Source organism: Borostomias antarcticus (assembly GCF_949987555.1).
Source record: "Borostomias antarcticus genome assembly, chromosome: 8".
Lineage (NCBI taxonomy): Eukaryota > Metazoa > Chordata > Actinopteri > Stomiiformes > Stomiidae > Borostomias > Borostomias antarcticus.
In genome coordinates this window covers 1,684,682-1,708,483 of record NC_140241.1, presented here as the reverse complement: position 1 = coordinate 1,708,483, position 23,802 = coordinate 1,684,682, and the positions used below count along the sequence as shown (strand labels likewise).

Sequence of the window (23,802 nt, the reverse complement as noted above, 5' to 3'; positions counted from 1 at the left end):
GTACCATGTAGAGCCTGGTCCTTAGACAGCGCGTACCATGTAGAGCCTGGTCCTTAGACAGCGCGTACCATGTAGAGCCTGGTCCTTAGACAGCGCGTACCATGTAAAGCCTGGTCCTTATCGCAGCAGCGTGGGTTAGAGTCCGTCCCACACCCTCGGCTGCATGTCTTCCTCTCTCTCTCTCTCTCTCTCTCTCTCTCTCTTCCTCTCTCTCTCTCTCTCTCTCTCTCTCTCTTCCTCTCTCGCTCTCGCTCTCTCTCTTTCTCTCTCTCTCTCTGTCTCTCTCTCTTTCTCTCTCTCTCTCTCTCTCTCGCTCTCTCTCCCTCTCTCTCTCTCTCTCTGTCTCTCTCTCTCTTCCTCTCTCTCTCTCTTTCTCTCTCTCTCTCTCTCTTTCTCTCCCACCTTTCTTTCCTTCTCCTGTCTGTCCTAACACTGTCCTGTCCTAATAAACCAGAAATGACCCAAAAAATAAACAAAATCTCCCACTGTCCCGTGCCTCTCTGAACTCCCAGGTGCCCCAGCCCCAGGTGAGCCAATCACAGGCCTCTCTCCAGCGCAGCCTCAGCGGCTCCGCCCGCGGCGTCCTGTCCAACTTCGCCCAGGCCTCCCAGCTGTCGGTGGCCAGCGGCCTCATGGGGATGACGGCCAAGCGCTGCGGGCAGGCGGGAACCAGCGGACACAGCCGGGCGCAGCAGCAACAGCAGCAGCAGCATGACAGCCGGCGCCAGCTCTACAGCATCCCTGGTGAGTGGGCGGGGCAGTAGGGCAGCTCTACAGCATCCCTGGTGAGTGGGCGGGGCAGTAGGGCAGCTCTACAGCATCCCTGGTGAGTGGGCGGGGCAGTAGGGCAGCTCTACAGCATCCCTGGTGAGTGGGCGGGGCAGTAGGGCAGCTCTACAGCATCCCTGGTGAGTGGGCGGGGCAGTAGGGCAGCTCTACAGCATCCCTGGTGAGTGGGCGGGGCAGTAGGGCAGCTCTACAGCATCCCTGGTGAGTGGGCGGGGCAGTAGGGCAGCTCTACAGCATCCCTGGTGAGTGGGCGGGGCAGTAGGGCAGCTCTACAGCATCCCTGGTGAGTGGGCGGGGCAGTAGGGCAGCTCTACAGCATCCCTGGTGAGTGGGCGGGGCAGTAGGGCAGCTCTACAGCATCCCTGGTGAGTGGGCGGGGCAGTAGGGCAGCTCTACAGCATCCCTGGTGAGTGGGCGGGGCAGTAGGGCAGCTCTACAGCATCCCTGGTGAGTGGGCGGGGCAGTAGGGCAGCTCTACAGCATCCCTGGTGAGTGGGCGGGGCAGTAGGGCAGCTCTACAGCATCCCTGGTGAGTGGGCGGGGCAGTAGGGCAGCTCTACAGCATCCCTGGTGAGTGGGCGGGGCAGTAGGGGGGCGCCCAAATCACTCACTCACTGTATCACTGACCGCACAACGTTTGGTGAGGGGGTAGGGCTGGGTTTCAAAAATCGATTCATGAATCCCAAAATCTATCTTTTATTTAATGAATGAATGAATAAATGAAGGAATGAATAGTTCATTAATTCATTCAATGATTCATTCATTCATTTTTGGAAATCAGTATCGATACCCAGCCCTAGTATTGATGTGTTGCATAACTTGGCAGTTATGTAATTAAGGTTACAGCTAAAAAAAACAGGTTTTAGTAACACTAACCGAATCGATATTGAATCGAATCGAATTGAATCGTGATAATCGATTCTGAACCTGGTGAATCGGAATCGAATCGATTCTTGAAATTGGAATGGATACCCAGCTCTATGAGTGGGTGCGGAGGCGTGGCAGGGAGGGGGTCATGAACCATAGCAACCTCCATAGACAACATAATATAACTTTATCTTCCACCCTTATCAGTTGACCTCCTCCTGGAAGCCCCACAGGCCGCTGTGTAAACATGACTGATGGGAAGAGCAGTGACGTGGACGTGCTATTTGAGGAATCTGATAGCTTTGTTCAGCCAGACCTTTCTCCACACTGCGCTGCACTCGGATCTCCTGTTGACTTTTGACTTTTGTTGGCGTGTGAGCCAACAGGAACCAACAAAACAAGGACAAGGCAAAATAAACATGGCATGGTAGTCATGAATACTAGTTATAGCAGGATAACTAAATAAAGCACCATTTGCTGTTTGACCAAGTCATGTTTTTTTTAATTAAGAGAAGAGAAAAGAAGATGTGAATTTGACCAGCCAGACTCTACGAGCACTGGTGCAACCAAGGAAACATTTCAGTCACACGGACAGAGACATGGACAGAGACATGGACAGAGACATGGACAGAGACATGGACAGAGACATGGACAGAGACATGGTCAGAGACATGGTCACATGGTCACAAATGCAGCCGATCTGGTCGTAGGCTAGATTCAGAGCCCTGGTCAAGTGAATGTTCTGTGACAGTGTGACAAAAAAATCCAATAGTTTTTAGCCAGGTGAAGCACATGGCAGGCACAAGGTGTCAGCCACACAAACACACTTCAAGTCTCACTTTCCAGACTTTTACAATGCGCTTGCTAAGAGGTTGTGGCTTCAGAAACCGCAGCGCCCACAGGAAGTCATCATGTCTGCTCCCTGGTGCTACTGTAGTATTCATAAGTAGCTTCTGTGTCTGGCATTTTATGGTTTGCAACAGTCAATCACTCCCTTCGTCCCTCCCTCTCTCCCTCCATCTCCAGGGGTGAACATCGCTTATCTGAACCCAGGCAACGTTGGAGTCCACAAGGGGTCGAGCCTGGCTGACCGGCAGAGGGAGTACCTGCTGGACATGATCCCTCCTCGCTCCATATCCCAGTCCCTCACTGGACAGAAATGAACCACACCACTGCCCCCCTTCCCTCCACCCATCCTGACGCAATACCCCCCCGCCCCGCCCCCCCCGTCACCAGCCCCCCCCCCCAAACCCCCTTCGCATGCAGTGCCTGTTAGTGTGCCTACCAAACTAACCTGTATGAAGAACACAATCAATCAATGACTCCGAAAAAAACAAACAAAAAAAAGAATTAAAAAGCCACCACACTCGTTGAAAACGACTTCGTTTTGATGCTTTATGCGAAGCCCCTGTGTTATTGCGGTCTGTCTTTAGTGCTTTGGATGTGGTTTTGACGTCTGCGTTCCCGAAGCGTTGCTGTCTTCGTCCAGTATCCGTTTCTATATGACTGGTGACCACGGCCCAGGTGTGGGATCTTCTTTTCTGGTTAGTAGTCCTGTGCTTGTTTTTTGTTTTTGTTTTCTAAGCAATAGTTCGTCCGGCTCAAGCTTTCTCAAAAAAAACAAAAACAAATCAACTCTTTGTTATCTCTGGGATTGGCTCGTTTTTTTGGGGGGGGGGGGTGGGGGGGGAGAACTGTTACTGTACGTCATTCTCTCCAATTTTTGTTCTTTTTTGCTTCCACCCAACTGGACACCCAACATTTGTCTGTGGAACTCTATCGTCAAGATAGTGGACTCTCCTTAACAGGGACAGAGACGGGCCGACTGGCCGAACCTTTGTTTTAAAAAGGTGCTTCTCCTGATGGTTTTGACCGTTCCCTCCTCCTCTCAAGACGAGTCTGGGTGAGGACAGTGGGGGGGGGGGGGACTTCTTCAACGGTGTGTTGAAGGACGAGTGGATGTTTGAGATCTTGGAAGCTCCTCCACAGCAATACTCCACAAACTGACTGTTGAAACAAGCATGGATCCATCTTGCGTAGAGAACGGGCCATCGGACCCGACTGAGCTGGCAGACTGGTGGCTTTGGATAAGGGTTTGGGACGGGGCGCTGAAAACAACCGGTCTCCGTTGATGGTTGGAGGCATAGATGGAACCTTCTGGCAGGTTTGTCCTGAATCGCTCCTCGTTTTTCACGTGTCGGGAAGGAAGCTTTAGTCTGGAAGGTTCTGTGTCGAAAGTGTACGGATCAAAGGTATTCATTGGATGGAAGATCGAACAGGTGGCTTTGACTGAATTGACATCGTTATATGGTCCTTGGGCTGGACTGGATGTGAAATGGAAGACTATGATTGGATGGGAATATGGTATTTTGGTTGGATGGGAGATCTATGTCCATAAATGCAAGAGCAGAAGAGGTTCCATCTCTAGGACCATTTTGTGATGATGTGGGGACAGGTGTTGACCCCCTTGTCCTTCTATTCATCTTTTTATTTAGTCTAGAGTTTCCTAGTGAGAGTTCCTCTTATTTTGACATCTAAACTTATGGATTAAGTTTAGATTACATTGACTTTTTTAACCTTCTAGTATCTATATAAGTTCCTATGACATTTTCGAAATGTCATGGGAAGTGGCTAGCTCCTAGCTATAAGCTTAGCCTGTTGTAAGCTATAAACATTTGCAGCGTCTTCTGAGGAATTGGTGTATCTGAAAGGTACTTGGCCTCAATGACGATAAATACCGTATGACAAACTAGCAGCTGTTAAATGTATTAATTCATACCGTTTATATAGAAAGATGCATTTACAGTGTATACATGGGCCATGGCAATGCATAGGATTGTATGTTCAAGGAGCACTCGGGGTTCCAGTCAAACTCTTTACAAGAATGTGTCTCTACTCCACTGAAAATAAGGCAGACTTGATTCTTGATGTTTCCAATCACATTCTATTGAATATAAACAGGTTGTGCCTAAGTGGTGTCGACTTTACAATTGTCATCTAGCAAAGGCCACTAGAATAGTCTGAACAGCAAGTGTTAAATACTTCACTAATCTGCTCATTGTTAAATATTCTATTAACTCAGTTCTCTGAACCAAATTTATTTCAATGTAGTCGCCTCCTTTTCTTCCCAGTAATTTGCCCTGTGAAGATCTCTGTTCTCCCGTAGTAAATGACCCCTTGATGAACTTGAAAAGCAGGTGCAATATTTGGAGACACAGGAAAGACATACGTTTTATTCTGAAATTAACAAAATGATTTAATTTAAGTATCCCTAAACCTGACACACTAGTTGCTGTTAAAATGTTCTATCCCCAATATAAGGGATGTGCACTTAAATTAAATACCCCACTTAGCTCTAACCGTTCTAAGGACAGAAAGAAGTTTGTCACTGTTTTGGATTGAGGACAGTGATTGTTTGGTGGTTTTCCCCCCACAGATGTTTGATATGTGTCATTGTCCTCTATGCTGTGTTTGATATGAAATAACTGTCCTATTAGCTGTGTGTATGCTATCTCTTATAGCTACAGTACCTTACCATCAACCTCTGTCTGTTCTGCTCCCTGCCCCTAACTATGCCAGATGCATCCACAAATATTGTTATGAAAAAAAGTAAAAAACACCTGGAAAATATCACTTTCAGATGTCATTTTGTAAGGTTTTAAAGATTTGAAAAACTACCTTTTGCTGATCTGTCAATCCGATTTCATTTCTGATGATTTTTGTAAAAAAAAAAAAAAAAGTAAAAAAAAAAATGAAACAAAAACATGATTAAGAAAAGAAAGTGAACATGTCTGAGTTACGAAGCTAAATGCTACAACACTTGCCTGAACAGGTGTACTAATAACGACTTGATGTACATAAGCTTTTGCTCCTTTGTGGAGCTCAACACATGAATTCAAGATGGCTGTACATTGTATAGAAAAAGCAAACAAAAAGCCATGGATATTGTGAAGCTTGTCATTTTGTTTTGTGATCACTGTGTATTCCTGTGCCACAAATGTGCAAAAACGCGTGGGGGTTATTATTCTACCTTTTCTATTTGCTATCAAATGCGTTCACACCTTTCACTATATCATTTTGTAGTACTTAAGTAGTAGGATCATCCTTTTTGGGCGGTTGTTTGATCTATCCCAGGACCACTCATCATTGAGTCAAGTGCTCTGCTTTGTAAACAGAACTGCTGTTCAGTTAAAGCTGCAGGATTTGTAAGACGTAAAATATTTAAATCGAGAGGAATAAGTGAATGAGGTCCTATGAGAAAACCGTCTCTTTGTAGACCACTGTTAGACTCTGCTACAGCTGTTATATAAGAATTATTATCATTTGGTGTCGGATTGGGAAAAAAAAGAAAAAGGAACAAGGTTCCGAGTGACTCCTCCCGTAGAGGCGTGGCCGACCCCTCCCGTAGAGGCGTGGCCGACCCCGGGTCAGAGTGGGCTCGCATGCTGAGATCCAATCAGCAGCACGGAGCATTCTTCCGTGGACTTCTAGGAGTGTGGGCGAACCCAAACACACAAACTAAGGGGGAAGCAGACTGAATTGCCCCTTGCTGCTAGCTGCTAGCTCGTAGCTCGTAGCAGCAAGGGAAAAGCACGTCACAGAACGTGCACACTGCAGCTTTAACTCTTTAACTTCTACTTTTTTTTTCTTTTTTTTTTTTAATCTTTATTTCATGCTTTCATTATTGAATTGTATCTGAGTAAAATTCATGCAGGACTTGGTTTAGATCAAACAACTGAAATGTTCTTTTTCCCCTGCATATGTTTCCAGGTACAGGCAGCGCATGGTCCACATAAGTAAGGAAGAGACTCGTGAGATGAACTATCCACTGTGTATTTTGAATGCACAGTAGTATAAATGTTAAGCTACATGCTAATTTAGCCATTGTCATGAAGTGAGTGGGGGCATCCTTGATAGTGCAATGTGTTGGGGACAGCTAACCATCGGCATTCAACAGTCTAACGCGATGCTGTCATGGTATGATGACAATTGGCTCAGTATGGCTTGTATAAGATTCTGTCGATAAAATTAAAGCGATGTTTTCAAAAATTCTGTGTGGTAAAATCATGATTCTGAAATGGCCTTTGCGAGCTAATGCAAAGCTAAAACCATAATTGGGGTTGGTCAAACAATACAGTGACTGTTTTTGTGTGTGGCTGTAAGCCAGCGCATCTAGTAATGTGTTTGTCCGGTTATCACTCCCTCCCTCCCTCCCTCCGTTACTCCGGACAATGTTGGCCTGCATTTCTCTGTTGGCACCACAAGATACAGTAGTCCCAGCACACCAAAACCAAGGACACCAAAATCAACCCGCCGATCTCCACTGCACAAGTAGAGTAGTGGTGAGAGCATTGGACTCCCACCCAGGAGTCTGGGGTTCAAGTCCCGGTGGGGATGACTTTATGGGACTTTACCCCAAACCTCCACATGTTCATCCTTTCACTCCAACCTTTACCCCTTGCCTCATAGGTCAGATCCTGTCCCAACCCCAACCCCTATTCTAACCCCAACCCACACTAGGGAGAATAATAAAATAAAATAAAAACTCAAACAAGGCTCGTGAGCCAATAGTATTATGAGTCCTGATCGCTCCTGACAGAGACACCATGTGACACCAACATCGTGATACTATTGGCTCACAAGCCTTGTTAGAGGTGGGAAATGAACCTCACACATCTCACGCAGAGATAAACACAACATTCACTTCGGACCAGTCAACATTTTTTAAAAGATTAATTTATTTTTTTAAATGATACACATCCAAAAAAGAGAAAAAATAAATATATTTATTCCATATTTCAAAAAGCTCTATAGATGCATTTTTTTATTTTTATGATTTGTCTACGTAGAAATGTTCTCTAAAAACACCTCACCATTTAGAAGGCAAAAAAGGAAGTAGACAGAATTTTCATTAAAAGAATGCCAAGTCATAGCTAAGAGTATACAGGACAGTCTGGGTTAAACTTTACTAGTCCAAACACATTTGTACAGTAGCTAGCTAGCTGTTTAAGGCTACTGGGTCACTCATCAATAACCCATCAATAAGGAGAGAAACAAGGTCAAGGTCAAGGTCAACTTTATTTATAAAGCACGTTTAAAATCAACCGAAGTTGCACCAAAGTGCTGTACAATATATAAAATAAACTAAAACAGAATAAAGTGCACATAATCACAGAACAATAAAAGGACAGGACACAAAGCAGGACAGGGGATGTAGGCTATCAGGCCTCAAAAGCCAGTGAAAACAAGTGCGTTTTAAGCTGAGACTTAAAGAGCCCTAGGTTCTGTGCGTGTCTAATGTGTGGAGGGAGGCTGTTCCAGAGCTTTGGGCCAGCCACCGCAAAAGCTCGGTCACCCTTGGTCTTAAGTCTCGATCTAGGGACTATTAAAAGAGTCTCGGAGGAGGACCTCAGGGTTCTAGATGTCGCCCGAAACAGAATGTGAGGTCATGGCGAAGCCAGGCTAACGCAACAATGTTAAACCTTAGGTAGCCATCCAAGCTTCCCATCCCAACCTCCTCTTGGGGCCACTGCAACATGTAGCTTAGAGGATGTAAACATATGGGAGAAGAGCAGCGCACTGTTGTAGTTTTGAATGCGCTATACAAATAAAGCTTTGATTGATTTGAAGTCGTCTGTTGTCAGCCACTACTAACTCAGAATTATGGCTTTAACAATGTTAGGCTATTTATATTCTTTTAACGAGAAAATAACACTCTTCTACTGTATTGTTTTTAAGGACAGGCATGGGCAGAGGCAATTCAATTACATTCAAAAATAAAAATTATAGATATATATGTATTTTTTGGGAAAGATAAAAGTAACAAAAATTCAACTGTATTTAATCTGGTCATAGAAAGGAGAATCAGATCCGTCAATGCAAGTTTCAACACTTTTATTGAATCTCTGGCATCAACATCACACTGCAGCTGTGAAGAGTTCACACATCGTCTAGCATGAGCTGAACAGAAAGCAGGATATCATCTGATTACATGAAACAGTGTTTTCCATTAATGATCTCATTCTGACGTCATGTCCTGTTTTTCACTACTAATACAATTACTGTCAACAGGGTTTATCCATTCTTACCAGGATTTATTCCCTTATAAAAAAACAGTGCATTAATCCAGATGTTTCCTTCAGTTACTCAAATTCTGTCTGCCTGTTTGTGTGTCGGTGTGTGTGTGTCGGTGTGTGTGTGTGGGTGTGTGTGTGGGTGTGTGTGTGGGTGTGTGTGTGTCGGTGTGTGTGTGTTGGTGTGTGTGTGTCGGTGTGTGTGTGGGTGTGTATGTGTTGGTGTGTGTGTGTCGGTGTGTGTGTGGGTGTGTGTGTGTCGGTGTGTGTGTCGGTGTGTGTGTGTCGGTGTGTGTGTGTCGGTGTGTGTGTGGGTGTGTGTGTCGGTGTGTGTGTGTTGGATAACTCCCTAAAAACCAGTATCCTGTTATTGAGCTACCCTATTCTCTAGAAACGAAACTTGGCACACGATTAAATAGGAGAGGAACTGAGCTTCGTCCTTGAAGAACTTTGTGTCCTGGCTTGAACCCAATGTAGGTCTGTGCTTTCACTCGTGTGTATCTAAATGTAACAGTAAGAATAAACAAGAGTTAAAACATAATTATACTATATGTGATATACATGTATTACTATGGTGAAAATATACTACAATGGCTCTCAGATCACTCATGCTGCTCCTTCAGTCTTTCAACACCTTCAGTAGGAGGTAAAGCTCATGACGATAGCATCACACACTCCTGTTCTCCTGTTTGAAAGTGACCCTCTCAGCTGTAGATGTTAGAATTACCAACTACACGGTTTGAACAGATATGTTAAAAAGAACACATGTTGTGTTATACTGTCTTTAGCCAAATTGATGTGTTAAAAAAACACATCTGTTATAAGAGTGTAGTAAAGCATAGGGCTGGGTTCAAATGATTCAGAATCGATTCATGAATCCCAAAATCGATCTTTTATTTAATGAATGAATGAAGGAATGAATAGTTCATTAATTCATTAAATGATTCATTCATTCATTCATTTCTGGAAATCAGTATCGATACCCAGCCCTAGTATTGATGTGTTGCATAACTTGGCAGTCATGTAATTAAGGTTACAGCTAAAAAGAAAAAACAGGTTTAGTAACACTAACCGAATCGATATTGAATTGAATCGAATCAAATCGTGATAATCGATTCTGAACCTTGTGAATCGGAATCGAATCGATTCTTGAAATTCGACTTGATACCCAGCCCTAGTAAAGCATGTGTGATGTATCCTGAATGTATAATTCAAGAGTAATATGCACGTCTCACATCTACAGCTGAGAGGGATAAACTGTTTGGCAGTAAGTGCCTGCTAAGAGTTGTGTGATTATTATACAGTACTTGTTTCAAACATACAGAGATATAGAAACACATGATAAACCCATGGATGCAGGAAACAAAATGGATGCAGGAAAATATTAAAATGACAGACAAATCACATGATCTAAACATAAGAAGTAGATCAGTCAGCAAGGCAGCTTCTCAGGGGATGTACTGAGGGGGCTGATGAACATCTGTATCCATACATGCTTCTTCACAGGCTTTTGGGCTCTTGTCAACCTGCAGCGTGAGAAGACAAGATCTATGTATCACTGAATATGAGATGTGCTACAACATGAGGTCTGTTGGCTCAAAGTTTATCAGTTTAGAAAAACTTTCTATATGAAATATTATACCCATTAAGAATCAGAAAGAAGCGTTTGATCTTTGGCAGTTTGGTTCTGCTTCATAAAGCTCTGCCCTACAATGATCGATAACAAATGCAGACAGCTGCATATTATCCACCAATCCCCTGACAGACGACATGTTATCCACAAATCCCCTGACAGATGACGTTATCCACCAATCCCCTGACAGACGACATGTTATCCACCAATCCCCTGACAGACGACGTTATCGACCAATCCCCTGACAGACGACATGTTATCCACCAATCCCCTGACAGACGACATGTTATCCACCAATCCCCTGACAGACGACATGTTATCCACCAATCCCCTGACAGACGACATGTTATCCACCAATCCCCTGACAGACAACGTTATCCACCAATCCCCTGACAGACGACATGTTATCCACCAATCCCCTGACAGACGACATGTTATCCACCAATCCCCTGGCAGACGACATGTTATCCACCAATCCCCTGACAGACGACGTTATCCACCAATCCCCTGACAGACGACATGTTATCCACCAATCCCATGAAAGACGACATGTTATCCACCAATCCCCTGACAGACGACATGTTATCCACCAATCCCCTGACAGACGACATGTTATCCACCAATCCCCTGACAGACGACGTTATCCACCAATCCCCTGACAGACGACATGTTATCCACCAATCCCCTGACAGATGACATGTTATCCACCAATCCCCTGACAGACGACATGTTATCCACCAATCCCCTGACAGACGACATGTTATCCACCAATCCCCTGACAGACGACATGTTATCCACCAATCCCCTGGCAGACAGATAGGCTAAAACAGAACCAGAGGTGGTGGAGGCAACAGCAAAACCCAAACAGTACCAGTGTGTGCACAAGGTACTGTAATCAAGATTTCCATGTAAACTAATCATTGTTTAAAAATAATACACCCACAGAGCTTTTAGAAAGGTGCGAAATAAAAGTAGGCTACTGCCCCCCCCCCCCCCCCCCCCCTTCAAAAAAATGTTTATTAATTTATAATTCATGAATGGTAACAGATTTGTATTTCGGATGGAGCAGGTGACAACATAGGGCTGAGTCCACCAGAGAGCTAGCGCTAGAACACTTATTCTGAGTGGTATTTTCAGCAAAAATACCCAAAGACATGTTTTGGGGACCCCAAAGACTTATATTAAATTGTTGAAATTAAGCATAATAGGAACCCTTTCAAAATGAAATAGCCTATAGGCCTGTGAGAATGATCTGTTAACTAGGCCTACTAGCAACGGACTAATTACTGTACATCAAGCACATACCCGCGGGAGTAGGGGTGCTGGGGGTGCTGCAGCGCCCCCTGCTGGAGCACCTAAAGGTGCTGCTGTGCCCCCAAAAAATATTTTCAAAAAATAAATATTAATGATTTTTCTTTTTCCCCCAATATTCATTGAGTTTCATAATGAACTAATGAAACTGAAAAACTAAAACTAAACTAATTAAACTGAAAAAATCATTAATATTTCACAACTTAGTAAGTTGACGTGCAGAGCACTTTGAGGTTCACTGAAGTAGCTAACAGTTACTAGCTCCTAGCAACTGTAGTCGAAATGACCCGGAAACGCATTTTTGATTTTTTGGGAAAGCCAAAGCCGCAAAACAAAAAAAGATGCGAGAGCGAGGAGTTGACTGAGGCAGACTCGGTGGCATCGCTGCCCGCTGAGGAGGAACCTGGATCTAGGTCGAGCACCTCAGGCTCCGGAACCAGCAACGCACCCCCACTCCCCGAGTTTGAGCAGGAGCAGGCCGAGCAGCACCCCCATTCCCCGAGTTTGACCAGGAGCAGGCCGCAGCACCCCCCATTCCCCGAGTTTGACCAGGAGCAGGCCGAGCAGCACCCCCCACTCCCCGAGTTTGAGCAGGAGCAGGAGCAGGCCGCAGCATGCTGAGAGGAGCGGCATGGCCCCCGCTGAGAGGAGCGGCATGGCCCCCGCACAGAAAGCGGATGTCATGTCGGTAGCAGAAAATGCTAGCACTTTCAGAGGCACCGCATCAACCGACCAACTTAAGTTTTCCTGGAAGGTATTTTGGAAAATAAACGTTTAATCGTTCATTTAATGCAAGCTGGTTCAACAAATGGAGATGGCTACATATTGAGGATCGTGACTGCGTTGTTTGTTTTAGCTGTGTGGAAGCAGTGGAGAAAGGTCTCATCCATGATAGCGTGTAGCGTACGTTTAGATGGCTGTTTTGTCAAGGGAGGCTTCACTAATTGGCGGAAGCTAGGCCACAGAAAAATTCACTAATTGGTGGAAGCTAGGCCACAGAAAAATTCACTAATTGGCGGAAGCTAGGCCACAGAAAAATTCACTAATTGGCGGAAGCTAGGCCACAGAAAAATTCACTAATTGGCGGAAGCTAGGCCACAGAAAAATTCAGAGCATGAGGGTAGAGAGAACATGGAGTTCTTTGAAGCAGCCATCACAGCAGGTAAGACCATGTTTCTTAACGCTGCCGCCGAGCAGAAATGTTTATAATTTGTATTTGGAGATTATGCTTTGTTATATCTGAATTATAAAGATTGTGCTTTGATATATCTGAATTATAAAGATTGTGCTTTGTCTGAATTATAATGATCGTGCTTTGTTATATCTGAATTATAATGCTGTCGCTGGACAGCCAGCATGCATTTTGTCTTAGAAAATTGTCTATAGGCCTAAAGCTGCCGCCGTGCAGAATGCATATTTGGAGTGATTGCGCTTTGATAAAATGATATAATTTGGAACAGAAGTAGAACAGATTAGTAGATTAGTAGAACACCTACGATCAAATTGAATCAAATTGCCTAAATCACAATAGAATAGTAGAACATATTGAAATCGAATCAAATCGTCTAAATGACCTTTATTTTTTTTTTATTTTTTTTTTATTAATATAGCCTACATATCAGTAGACCGCGGCTTAGGCCACGAAGCCTTAAAGGAGAATGCTCGTTTTTGACAACCTGGACCTTACTTTAAATAGTGTGAGTGTGTGTTTTGAGCTAATGAACGATTTAAGCCGGATGACTGACAGCTGAGGTAGCCAGTTACAGCGTCTCGAGAGTCTACCACCTGAACTGACTTCCTAAATGAGTTGAGTCACATGGGGCAGCCTGTCTGCTGTTGAACCCCCACCTCACGTTGTTTCACCGTACCTTATTGCCCAGCAGAGGGGCACATGCTTGGCCATCAGGGACAGTGCTGCTTTGAAGTACGTCTCTCCCGATCAAAATCACCTGCTAATAGACAGACATGTAAATTGTCTCTCTTTTGCTCAAAACACAATGGACTCCAGTATAAGACAGAGATAGATAGATAGATAGATAGATAGATAGATAGATAGATAGATAGATAGATAGATAGATAGATAGATAGATAGATAGATAGATAGATAGATAGATAGATGGATAGACGGACAGACAGACAGACAGACAGACAGACAGACAGACAGACAGACAGATAGATAGATAGATAGATAGATAGATAGATAGATAGATAGATAGATAGATAGTGGGCATTATACAGTATAGAATAGAATAAAAATATGTACATACATATATCCAGTCTGTATAAATATGTTTAGGAGTACACATATACTGTACATCCATCCATCCAGGTAGGATAGATATCTAGTAATATATATACATACAATACATACACGCACACCTCCACAGCACTCGTTCAGGCCCTGTTATACATTTTACAGCATATTTCAATGCATTGACCTACAGTAGGAAGCCAATTTAATTGTCAGCCATTGTAATAAACACTTTTCTCTAACAGTTGAACAAGTCTTACTTGAGGCCCTGAATTGCAGGTAGCCTTGCAGGCAAACGATGACATGCAGATGGAGACGATGAACTCCAGTATTGTGAGAACCAACATGACACCTGCAATTCCTGTGGATCTGACCTGTGCATGCGGAAGGACACGAACAGTCAGATCTGAAAAATGTAAAATGTAAAAATATGAAATGTAATCATGATTTAAGGTCTGACTGCACATGAGGGCGCCACGCTCTTATCAATTAATCAACTATCGTTTGTTAAGGTTAGCAGTTATCGATTAAATGAAATTCCTTGAAATTTGCAACCCTACTGTGAATCATTTTGGATCCTCAAAACCTGCTTGATAATTTCCCCCATGCAATCAGTTGCAATGACGAGTGCTGCCTGAAACATTCTACAGAATAAATTAGATATAGATTAGATACAGATATGTGGTCTAACCTTATATGGTTGTTGATAGCGAATACACTCAGCGTATGAACTATCGAATTGATTGTAACAGTTGTCATATATCGGCACTAAACTAGCTGTGTCACAAGAGTAGAAAACGATGCCTATGCCTGCAGCCATGGAGGCAACAACGCTCATACCCAGAGTAGCATTCACCTGAGGGAGAGAACAGAGAGAGATGGGATTGGTTACTGAGTGTGCATACGGCAGTGCAAACAGTACATAATGCCCTTTTGTCCCCTTTGCCACTATTCTAAATACACATGTTTTTGATAGGCTATGTGGCTGCTATAGCCTACTTTACACGTGTGAAAATAGAATCTTTGTGCCAAGGAAATATACAACATAAGTGGTGTTGGTAACGCCAGACCAGTGCTACTACAGCTGACTATGAAGCATGACCTGTTACCAGCAAATAAGGCTTTGGCAAAATACCTTTACTGTGGCAGTGTGTGCCAAGGAAGTGCCTTTACATGCGTGTGCATGTGTGTGTGTTTAAAGACAGCTTGATACTGACCAGACAGGTGTTTAGTTTGTTGTCAGATGCAATAGCGAGAGAGCCTGCCGCAATGTACTATGGGAAATAGAGTAAACAGTTATCAGGACACCTGCAAGGTAAATGACCTCATCTGTCAGGGAAGGATTGCAAGAAAAGGGGGAATAACAGATAAACGCAACATCCACGTTTTCACTCGAGCACAGTTCCATGAGCTAAAGAGGATCCGTCACATCTGAGAGCCTAAGCCTTAAAGAGATAGCCCTTTAACAACATGTTTTGAAAATACATTATAGGCTACTTAAACATTTTAAGTAGGCCTTAGTTCTATGCTGCAGCAGGATTGGGCGATTCAGAGCCGTGTTCTGGGGCAACCACGTTTGGATCCCCGAAAAACCCAGGCCTGATTTAACTGGAATACATCCAACCAGTTCCAGAGAAAGTAGGCTAGGCTACATGTGTCACGAAATTTGGAGACACTCATTTCAGAGACACCTTGAGCGTCCTGGTTAGTGAGACGGATATGGCAGATGGAACGATAATGCGGATCAGCAATTTTGAACAATCACTTATTTAGCCGATTTAAGTTTGTAGCAACGAAAAGCCTCCACGTTTCCACAGTTTTGCATTTGTGACATGTTCACATTCCTTTTATTGTCAATAAAGCCTGTCTAGTCTACTTTCAACGTTATCGATCTGCTTTCTCACTTGAGTTTAATAATTAATCAATGTGCCTGTCACAGATTACGGTGAAAATGTGTTTGGAAAAGAAGGGTTGGTACTTACAATCATTGATGCCCAAAAAGCAGTTCCAGTGAAAACAGCAAAACTATCTCCATTCATAGCCATCACAATTCCGATTAAGATCATTACTACCCCAATCATGATCTGTACAGTCTGGAGAATGAAATCAAAACAAAATATATGGTTGCTGACGTTTTCCATCGATACATTCATAAAGATACTATAAGTAGTCCTCCATACTATAGTACAGTAAATTAACATATACAGTAACACACGCAATTGGGTAAATAAAAAATAGAAAAAAAAAGTATTCCATACCCCTAGTGCTTTTGGATGCCCCTTCCGGAATCTTTCAAGCTTTGTCTGTGGCATCATGATCTTAGTGGCAGGAGCTTCCATTGACATCCCATTCCCATCAGAATTAACATGTGTGATCACTACCTGTAGCACCCCGCTGGTGTTGGTTGCAGTAGCGGTCATCTTGATGGGTGGTTGCAGCCTGTGTGTGTAGTAGAGCCTGTAGGTCTGATCAATCTTGCTCTGGGCTGTGTTTTTATTATTCTTTAGGCCAGTGTCATTGGCCCAGCTGCCAGGTTTCCTGTTTGTCATAGTGAAGGATGTGTGTGTGTGTGTGTGTGTGTGTGTGCCCCTGTGTATGTGCGCTTGTACAGTACGTGTGCTTGCGCCTGTGTGTCGACAGACTTAAAATTGTTTGTCAGTTTATTACTTTGCCCCTGACAGTTCTATTTAAACAATATCATGGCAGATAACACTGTTGTATAAAAGCAGCATCTCACTCATGCTGTTGTACTGAATATCCGCAGGGTTGTGATTGGGTTGAAGGTACGAGGCCGCAGAGTACTGAAGATAATCACAGCCATGCGGATATTCAGAATAACAGCACAACCTCAAATGTGATGTTGCTTTTACTGTATACAACAACAATGTACAACAACAGTGCACTGACGTAGTATTATGATGATAATAGTATGTCATAATATTGTCTTGAAAATATGGGTTAGTAGTGTTTAAAAATACACAATTTGAAAATACTGTTAAAGCCCAGTTCACATACAAGATTCGTAACGCGACAAAACCGTTTTAGAATGTTGCAGAGGGAAATTGCAGCGGTGTGAATTACCCCGTCGCAGGTGTGAATTACCCCGTCGCAGGTCGGCTGAAGCCGGCTGATCTAGTCTCAAGAGATTCCACTTGTCCAATTGCAAGCAAGTTTTAGAACGTACCATAGTGTCAGGACCATTGTTACGATTTTCTAACCAATCAGCGAATGAACAATTTGTGCAAGCGTGTACACACCAATGTGTCAGGCTCTCTGGGTTCACACGAGGGCTAGTAGGCTACCGGTTAGTTGGAAACCAGTAACGGCTAGTTCACGTTAACGAGAGGCTATCTTACATTGATTTTAGAACAGAAAAGGCAGACGATCGCGGAATAGACTAAACAAATGCGGACAAAATATAATAACGGGTTGCTGGATAAGGAAATGGGTTGAGTGACATGAGCCGTTGTTATGGAAAAGGTAAACGATCTCCGCTCGTTGCTTGGGTGTGAATAGTTCAGTTTCAGAATGTTGCAAAGCACAGTTTGGGGTTACTTTTGCAGGTGGTTGCAAGTTGCAACCAGTCTCGTTGTGAATCTTGTATGTGAACTGGACTTAAAGGACATGGCCAAGATTTGGGGAAATATGCTTGTTTTCCATCTTCCCTGGGGTTAGACAAGCAGTATGAAGCATGTTCAACTCTGTGCGTGCAATATGGAGAGACCTGGACCGATTAGCCTAGCTTAGCGGCATTCACTGGTACCAGGTTAGGCCGATTAGCCTACTTTCCAAATGTCACAAAATAACCCCCCAATACAACTCCAAAACTATTCTGTTTAGAGTTTTTAATGTGTGTATTTACTACATTGAGTGATCACAATTTTTAATTAAACATTTTCGTTTTCTAAGCAGAAATACTCTGAACTTTTTTTTGTAGAACCAGGCATAGGGATTACACACATCACTCCAAACGCGTAGCATTGTGACTAGCTAGGTATCGAGGTAAACAAACTTGCGTTCCAACGAGCGAAGTGAATTGTGATCACTCAATTGAGATATAGTTTTATAATCCTAAAATTGGATAATCCAAATTTAACAGTTTTAACAACTTTGTTCACTTGTTTTTTAAATGTTAGATGGGAATACATTTTTTAACCCATCTATAGTCACATCTGGGTGTGCAGTATTATTGGAACTCTTAGAAAAATACATGCATACAGTTTTACTAGTGTTCAAATGCAAACAAGAATCAGACAGCCAACCAGAAACAGGTCATACAACCAGAAACATAGGTCATACAACCAGAAACACAGGTCATACAACCAGAAACACAGGTCATACAACCAGAAACACAGGTCATACAACCAGAAACACAGGTCATACAACCAGAAACACAGGTCATACAACCAGAAACACAGGTCATACAACCAGAAACACAGGTCATACAACCAGAAACAGGTCATACAACCAGAAACACAGGTCATACAACCAGAAACACAGGTCATACAACCAGAAACACAGGTCATAGTCACTTGTGTTGATTTCTGAGTCTCTTATAACCTGCTTTTCCCCTTAACATACAGAACTGCATCTGAGTATTCAAACGTGGACAGATGAGAATTTTTATTTATTGATAAATTTTATTTTGCAATAAAAAAAGCTTATTATTATTACAGTGATAATGTACTTTACCAGCTTATTGTTTTTACAATTTCCAAAAATTCTAAAACTACCCTTAGTTAGGACAGCTGGAGTTTCAGACCACAGACTTGTACTGTAATAACTTTACTGTGAAGCGTTGCAAAACTGTTCTACAATCAAACAACATAAAATGAATACAATCAGTCCCATCTCACAGTTTTATTACAGTAATCAAGGAGTTTTACTCCATTCAGGCTGACGCTACATTTCATCTCATTTTTACTTCACAAGCAGTATGCAGAGTAATTGTTGAATATAAACACGACAATAGAACTAGACTACATAGAAACATATATCTATGTAAAACAGCAGTTAGCGGCGTACAGTAATAGGCTAACCAGTGCACATTTCCATGCAGTGCTTTTCAAAGTGAAATACATTCGAAATAATGTATTGGTACATCTTAGCCATGGCTCAGGAAAAAAACGATTTGACCTGAAACTAGAGCAATTTGGTTCCTAAATAACAAAGATGTAAACTTTGCATCCCAACGAGGAGAGAGAAGCCATGCTGAGAGACACAGGGCAGGGGAGAGACCATGCTGAGAGACACAGGGCAGGGGAGAGACCATGCTGAGAGACACAGGGCAGGGGAGAGACCATGCTGAGAGACACAGGGCAGGGGAGAGACCATGCTGAGAGACACAGGGCAGGGGAGAGACCATGCTGAGAGACACAGGGCAGGGGAGAGACCATGCTGAGAGACACAGGGCAGGGGAGAGACCATGCTGAGAGACACAGGGCAGGGGAGAGACCATGCTGAGAGACACAGGGCAGGGGAGAGACCATGCTGAGAGACACAGGGCAGGGGAGAGACCATGCTGAGAGACACAGGGCAGGGGAGAGACCATGCTGAGAGACACAGGGCAGGGGAGAGACCATGCTGAGAGACACAGGGCAGGTTTCAGGGAATGGTAGCAGGACTGTATTGAGGGGGGAAGTCGTTTGGAGGAGCAGCGAATCCCTCTGGACCTTTTGGGTAACTCACAGTCTGTAGTAACAGAAGAGGACATGAGAGCACGTCATCTATCTATCCATGATAAAGATATGGAGTAACGGCTAAAGTCAATTAAATGAACTAATATAAAAACATCTATTGTGTTCTAGTAGAGTGCATGTTCAAGTTAATTACTGTGCTCTGGTGCTCAACTGTCAAAGACATCCTACTGTACCTCAAAGTTGGGTGGAGAGAATGGTGTCTGTGGAGCCATGACGCTGTCTTGAGGTAAGTGATTCCCAATGATGAACACCTGCTATTAGACAGATTTCAAAAGAATTGTGAATAAAATAATGAGGTCATATTTTCTGTGGATTGAGGTATAAGTTAACTGAGGTGCAACACATTTAACGTGACTTAATTGGTCCTCTTTTCCTTTGCAGAAGCATATCTCCTGTCCTGACCTCTGTTTTGACCTCTACCTCCATGCTCTCATTATGTTTTAAATGCCAACGTACCTCAGGGGTGGAATGGCAGACAGCTTTGCAGGCAAATGATGAGACACAGATGGAGACCATGAACTCCAGAAGAGAGAAAACTACCATGACGCCTGAAACTCCCTGAGATGTGGTCTGTAGACAAAGAACAACAAGGAACTGCATTTAGCTGAAGTCACTTTGTGGGTCATTAAGCAGCCATTTTAATTTCTGTTTCCTCATTGCACTTGACTAACTCAGAACTGTACTTGTATAACTCTAAACTTGAAATTGCAATATATACCACAACCCTGGCCTTACTATAATTCAGGGGACAATGTGAGTCAGCTACAGTAAGTGTACTGTAACAGGGGAACAGTACTTGACTGAAGCAGTGACATAAAGTGTTGTTACATAAAGTGACTGAGGTCATATTCATCAAATTACAGTAATGACAAGATGACAAACCTCCCTTTTTACTAATATTCAAAATGATATATTATATCAAATGATAAACTTTGATCATCAATCAACTGCACCAATAACAAAAAGAGTAAGTATGTTCTCACCTGGTTCTCACATGAATTATATGGGTAATAATCATCACAATTATTACTGAGTAAACCAGCAGTATCCAAAGAGTAGAGAATGAAGCCAGTGCCAGCAGCCACAGCGGCAACAACGTTCATTCCCATTGAAGCTTTCACCTGAGGAAGAGGAACCACAAAGGGTTACAGCAGGATCTGTACTGTGTGGTCTATTAATAAAATACCTAAAAGGTCAAGGACCCTGAGCTTGAAGGAGTTTCTACTGACCAGGCATTTGTTCAGGTTCTTGTCAGCAGCAATAGTGAGAGAGCCTGCAATGATATACTGAGAGAGAAGAAGAGATATTCACTTAACAGTGGCTTCTTAGGAAGGCCGACACAAAGATGATTGAAGACATCATAATAAAATTTATAGCTCTTCTCTATGCAACACTCAGACGAATCACACAGCGGATACATATAAAATGGCGTGCTTCTAACGTGTGCATTCATACGTTTTCTGTCAAGTTAGTCATGTGATTCAAGAAGGGTATTCAAGAAGGGTAGTCTCGAACGTATCCGTGGAACTGGTTTCCCTCAGAGCCCGGCTTTGCAAACTCATTTGGAATAAAAGTAACCAGCTTGAACTTACAAAGATGAACCTTGGCATTCTCGACTACTCTTTTCTTAATTATTAGATTATACATACATACATACATACTGTATATACAAAGTTGGGGAGGCCGATTGTCTCCTAATCCATCTACAGACCCCCGCCTGCCCACCCCCACCCCCCCAGGTCAACTGAAAAGAAAAAATGTAAGCATTGTTAAAATTAAATTCTTAAAAGTAACATACTGTACCATATATAAGTATGATATTTTAAATCTAATCACATGATTACTGTACCCTGATGGTCAGTTGAAAGAAGAATAAAATGGAAGAAGTACACTTACTATGACGGCCCCCCAGACAAAGATCCCACTAACTATTGCCATAGAAATTCCACTAGAAATCGTCGCGATTCCTATTAAGAATGACATCGCTCCAACCATGATTTGAACAGTCTGCAGACACAAAAACACAATGGAGCACAATCACACTTGGACTGACGATTAGAATGTGGGAACCTTTAAAAATCATTTTTTTCTTATCATAAAGCCATATCTCACAGTGTATTGAAAAATGTTCCATCACCGGTCACCTTTTCAATCTAATGCTTTTAAAAAAAAATAAAAAAAATATGTACTGTATATCCAATTTATTAAAAAAAAAATACAACAAATTCTTACCCCGAGAACTATTGGATGTCCCTCCCGGAACTTCCCCATCACGGAGGCGACCACCTGGCCCACCTGACCCCCACAGTGAGGGGGAGAGGGGGCTCCCACCTGACCCCCCCAGTGAGGGGGAGAGAGGGTTCCCGTCCCCGTGGCGTTCCCAGCAGGGTGAACATGGGTGATGACCACCACCCCGTTAGTGGTTGTTGATACAGAGCTGGACATCTTCTCAGGAGAGGAAGAGCAGGATGTTGTTAGTGTGTGTAGGTCTCTCTGGTCTATGCTGTACTGTTGGACCTGTTTCTTAAAAGGGCTGCGTGGGTGTTGGCTTTGGTTAATCATTTATCTGTGATTAGACGTGTGACGCGTGAACGTTTATTCATCCCTGATGGGAAATTCTTGTTGTAGATTACAGACAATAGTCCACGCAACAAAAAGGCAAAGGAGGCACAAAGTGCAGCAGTAAAAAAGGCCCAGTCAAGTTGTTACGCCCCCTGGAGGGCGTGGTGTACCAGTGGAGGTGGAGTGGGCACAAAGTGGAGGAGGAGACCAGTTTAAGGAATAACAAAAATGGGTATTTATTTAACAAAGCCAAAATAGACCACAGGGAGCAGAGGGAACTAAGAGCGGTGTCAAATAAAAAGAAAACATCCCTACCTAAACCTACCTAGCTTACCTACCTGACCAAACATCCCTACCTAAACCTACCTAGCTTACCTACCTGACCAAACATTCCCACCTAAACCTACCTAGCGTACCTACCTGACCAAACATCCCTACCTAAACCTACCTAGCGTACCTACCTGACCAAACATCCCTACCTAAACCTACCTAGCAGACCTACCTGACCAAACATCCCTACCTAAACCAACCTAGCTTACCTACCTGACCAAACATCCCTACCTAAACCTACCTAGCGTACCTACCTGACCAAACATCCCTACCTAAACCTACCTAGCTTACCTACCTGACCAAACATCCCTACCTAAACCTACCTAGCTTACCTACCTGACCAAACATTCCCACCTAAACCTACCTAGCGTACCTACCTGACCAAACATCCCTACCTAAACCTACCTAGCGTACCTACCTGACCAAACATCCCTACCTAAACCTACCTAGCTTACCTACCTGACCAAACATCCCTACCTAAACCTACCTAGCTTACCTACCTGACCAAACATCCCTACCTAAACCTACCTAGCGTACCTACCTGACCAAACATCCCTACCTAAACCTACCTAGCGTACCTACCTGACCAAACATCCCTACCTAAACCTACCTAGCGTACCTACCTGACCCAAACATCCCTACCTAAACCTACCTAGCGTACCTACCTGACCCAAACAACCCTACCTAAACCTACCTAGCTTACCTACCTGACCAAACCTACCTAGCTTACCTACCTGACCAAACATCCCTACCTAAACCTACCTAGCTTACCTACCTGACCAAACATCCCTACCTAAACCTACCTAGCTTACCTACCTGACCAAACCTAAACCTACCTAGCTTACCTACCTGACCAAACATCCCTACCTAGCTTACCTACCTGACCAAACAAAAAGACTTCCCTATACCTTCCCTACCTAATGGCCAGCTGAGTGAAGACCAGCATGACTATAAAAGGACAAGGGGTTGACACACACTCCTAAACTGGTGTACTAAACAGGGGAGTCACCTACGGGCTGAGAAGTGTAAATCCAGGGTGGCTAGCCTGTTCCCCCCCACTCACCTGGGTCATTAACTGAAACTTTGGCTATGCTACAAACATTGTGCTAAACAAACAAAAAGGCTATACAGTGTATAAAGACAACTAAGAAAATACAATAAACAAAACTAGTATGGCTACAACCGAGGACAACAAAGAGGCAACATAACTAAGGTTAACAAAACATGTAACACAACGTCAACTGAACATACAAACCATTAGCACACACAGCAAAATGGCACAAAAGG

At 43.4% G+C, this 23,802-nt stretch overlaps 3 protein-coding genes and 1 long non-coding RNA gene across 7 annotated transcripts in view; 1 reads left to right on the top strand and 3 right to left on the bottom strand.

Moving 5' to 3' along the window:
• LOC311312223 (transcriptional repressor p66-beta-like) overlaps nt 1-2,830 on the top strand; it is a 26,564-nt gene extending 23,734 nt beyond the window's left edge. For all 3 annotated transcript variants that reach the window (XM_084442100.1, XM_084442099.1, XM_084442098.1), the window contains exons 11-12: nt 513-744; nt 2,683-2,830. In XM_084442100.1, coding sequence (XP_084298226.1) covers nt 513-744; nt 2,683-2,819 — 369 coding nt within the window. In that variant the 3' untranslated portion in view covers nt 2,820-2,830. The remainder of the gene's footprint in view (nt 1-512; nt 745-2,682) is intronic.
• Nucleotides 2,831-8,820: 5,990 nt separating this feature from the next.
• LOC311312299 (membrane-spanning 4-domains subfamily A member 4A-like) overlaps nt 8,821-23,802 on the bottom strand; it is a 30,184-nt gene continuing 15,202 nt past the window's right edge. The window contains exons 6-7 of the mRNA XM_084442217.1: nt 13,542-13,625; nt 8,821-10,255 (exon numbers count right to left, since the gene is read on the bottom strand). Coding sequence (XP_084298343.1) covers nt 10,178-10,255; nt 13,542-13,625 — 162 coding nt within the window. The 3' untranslated portion in view covers nt 8,821-10,177. The remainder of the gene's footprint in view (nt 10,256-13,541; nt 13,626-23,802) is intronic.
• Nucleotides 14,697-16,379, bottom strand: LOC311312300. The gene is made up of 4 exons (XR_014630561.1): nt 16,183-16,379; nt 15,907-16,017; nt 15,142-15,198; nt 14,697-14,780 (listed from the first exon to the last, which is right to left on the bottom strand). It is a non-coding gene; the product is annotated as an uncharacterized lncRNA (long non-coding RNA).
• On the bottom strand, nt 19,508-21,987 carry LOC311312298 (membrane-spanning 4-domains subfamily A member 4A-like). Of its 2 annotated transcripts, none has more exons than XM_084442215.1 (7): nt 21,856-21,987; nt 21,520-21,630; nt 20,853-20,909; nt 20,607-20,744; nt 20,080-20,193; nt 19,797-19,877; nt 19,508-19,615 (listed from the first exon to the last, which is right to left on the bottom strand). In XM_084442215.1, exons 1-7 carry the CDS (start codon nt 21,892-21,894, stop codon nt 19,529-19,531), a joined length of 627 nt encoding a protein of 208 aa, XP_084298341.1. In that variant the 5' UTR covers nt 21,895-21,987; the 3' UTR covers nt 19,508-19,528. The 2 variants fall into 2 exon arrangements, with proteins under 2 accessions (XP_084298341.1, XP_084298342.1); XM_084442216.1 differs by having other exon boundaries at nt 19,797-19,874.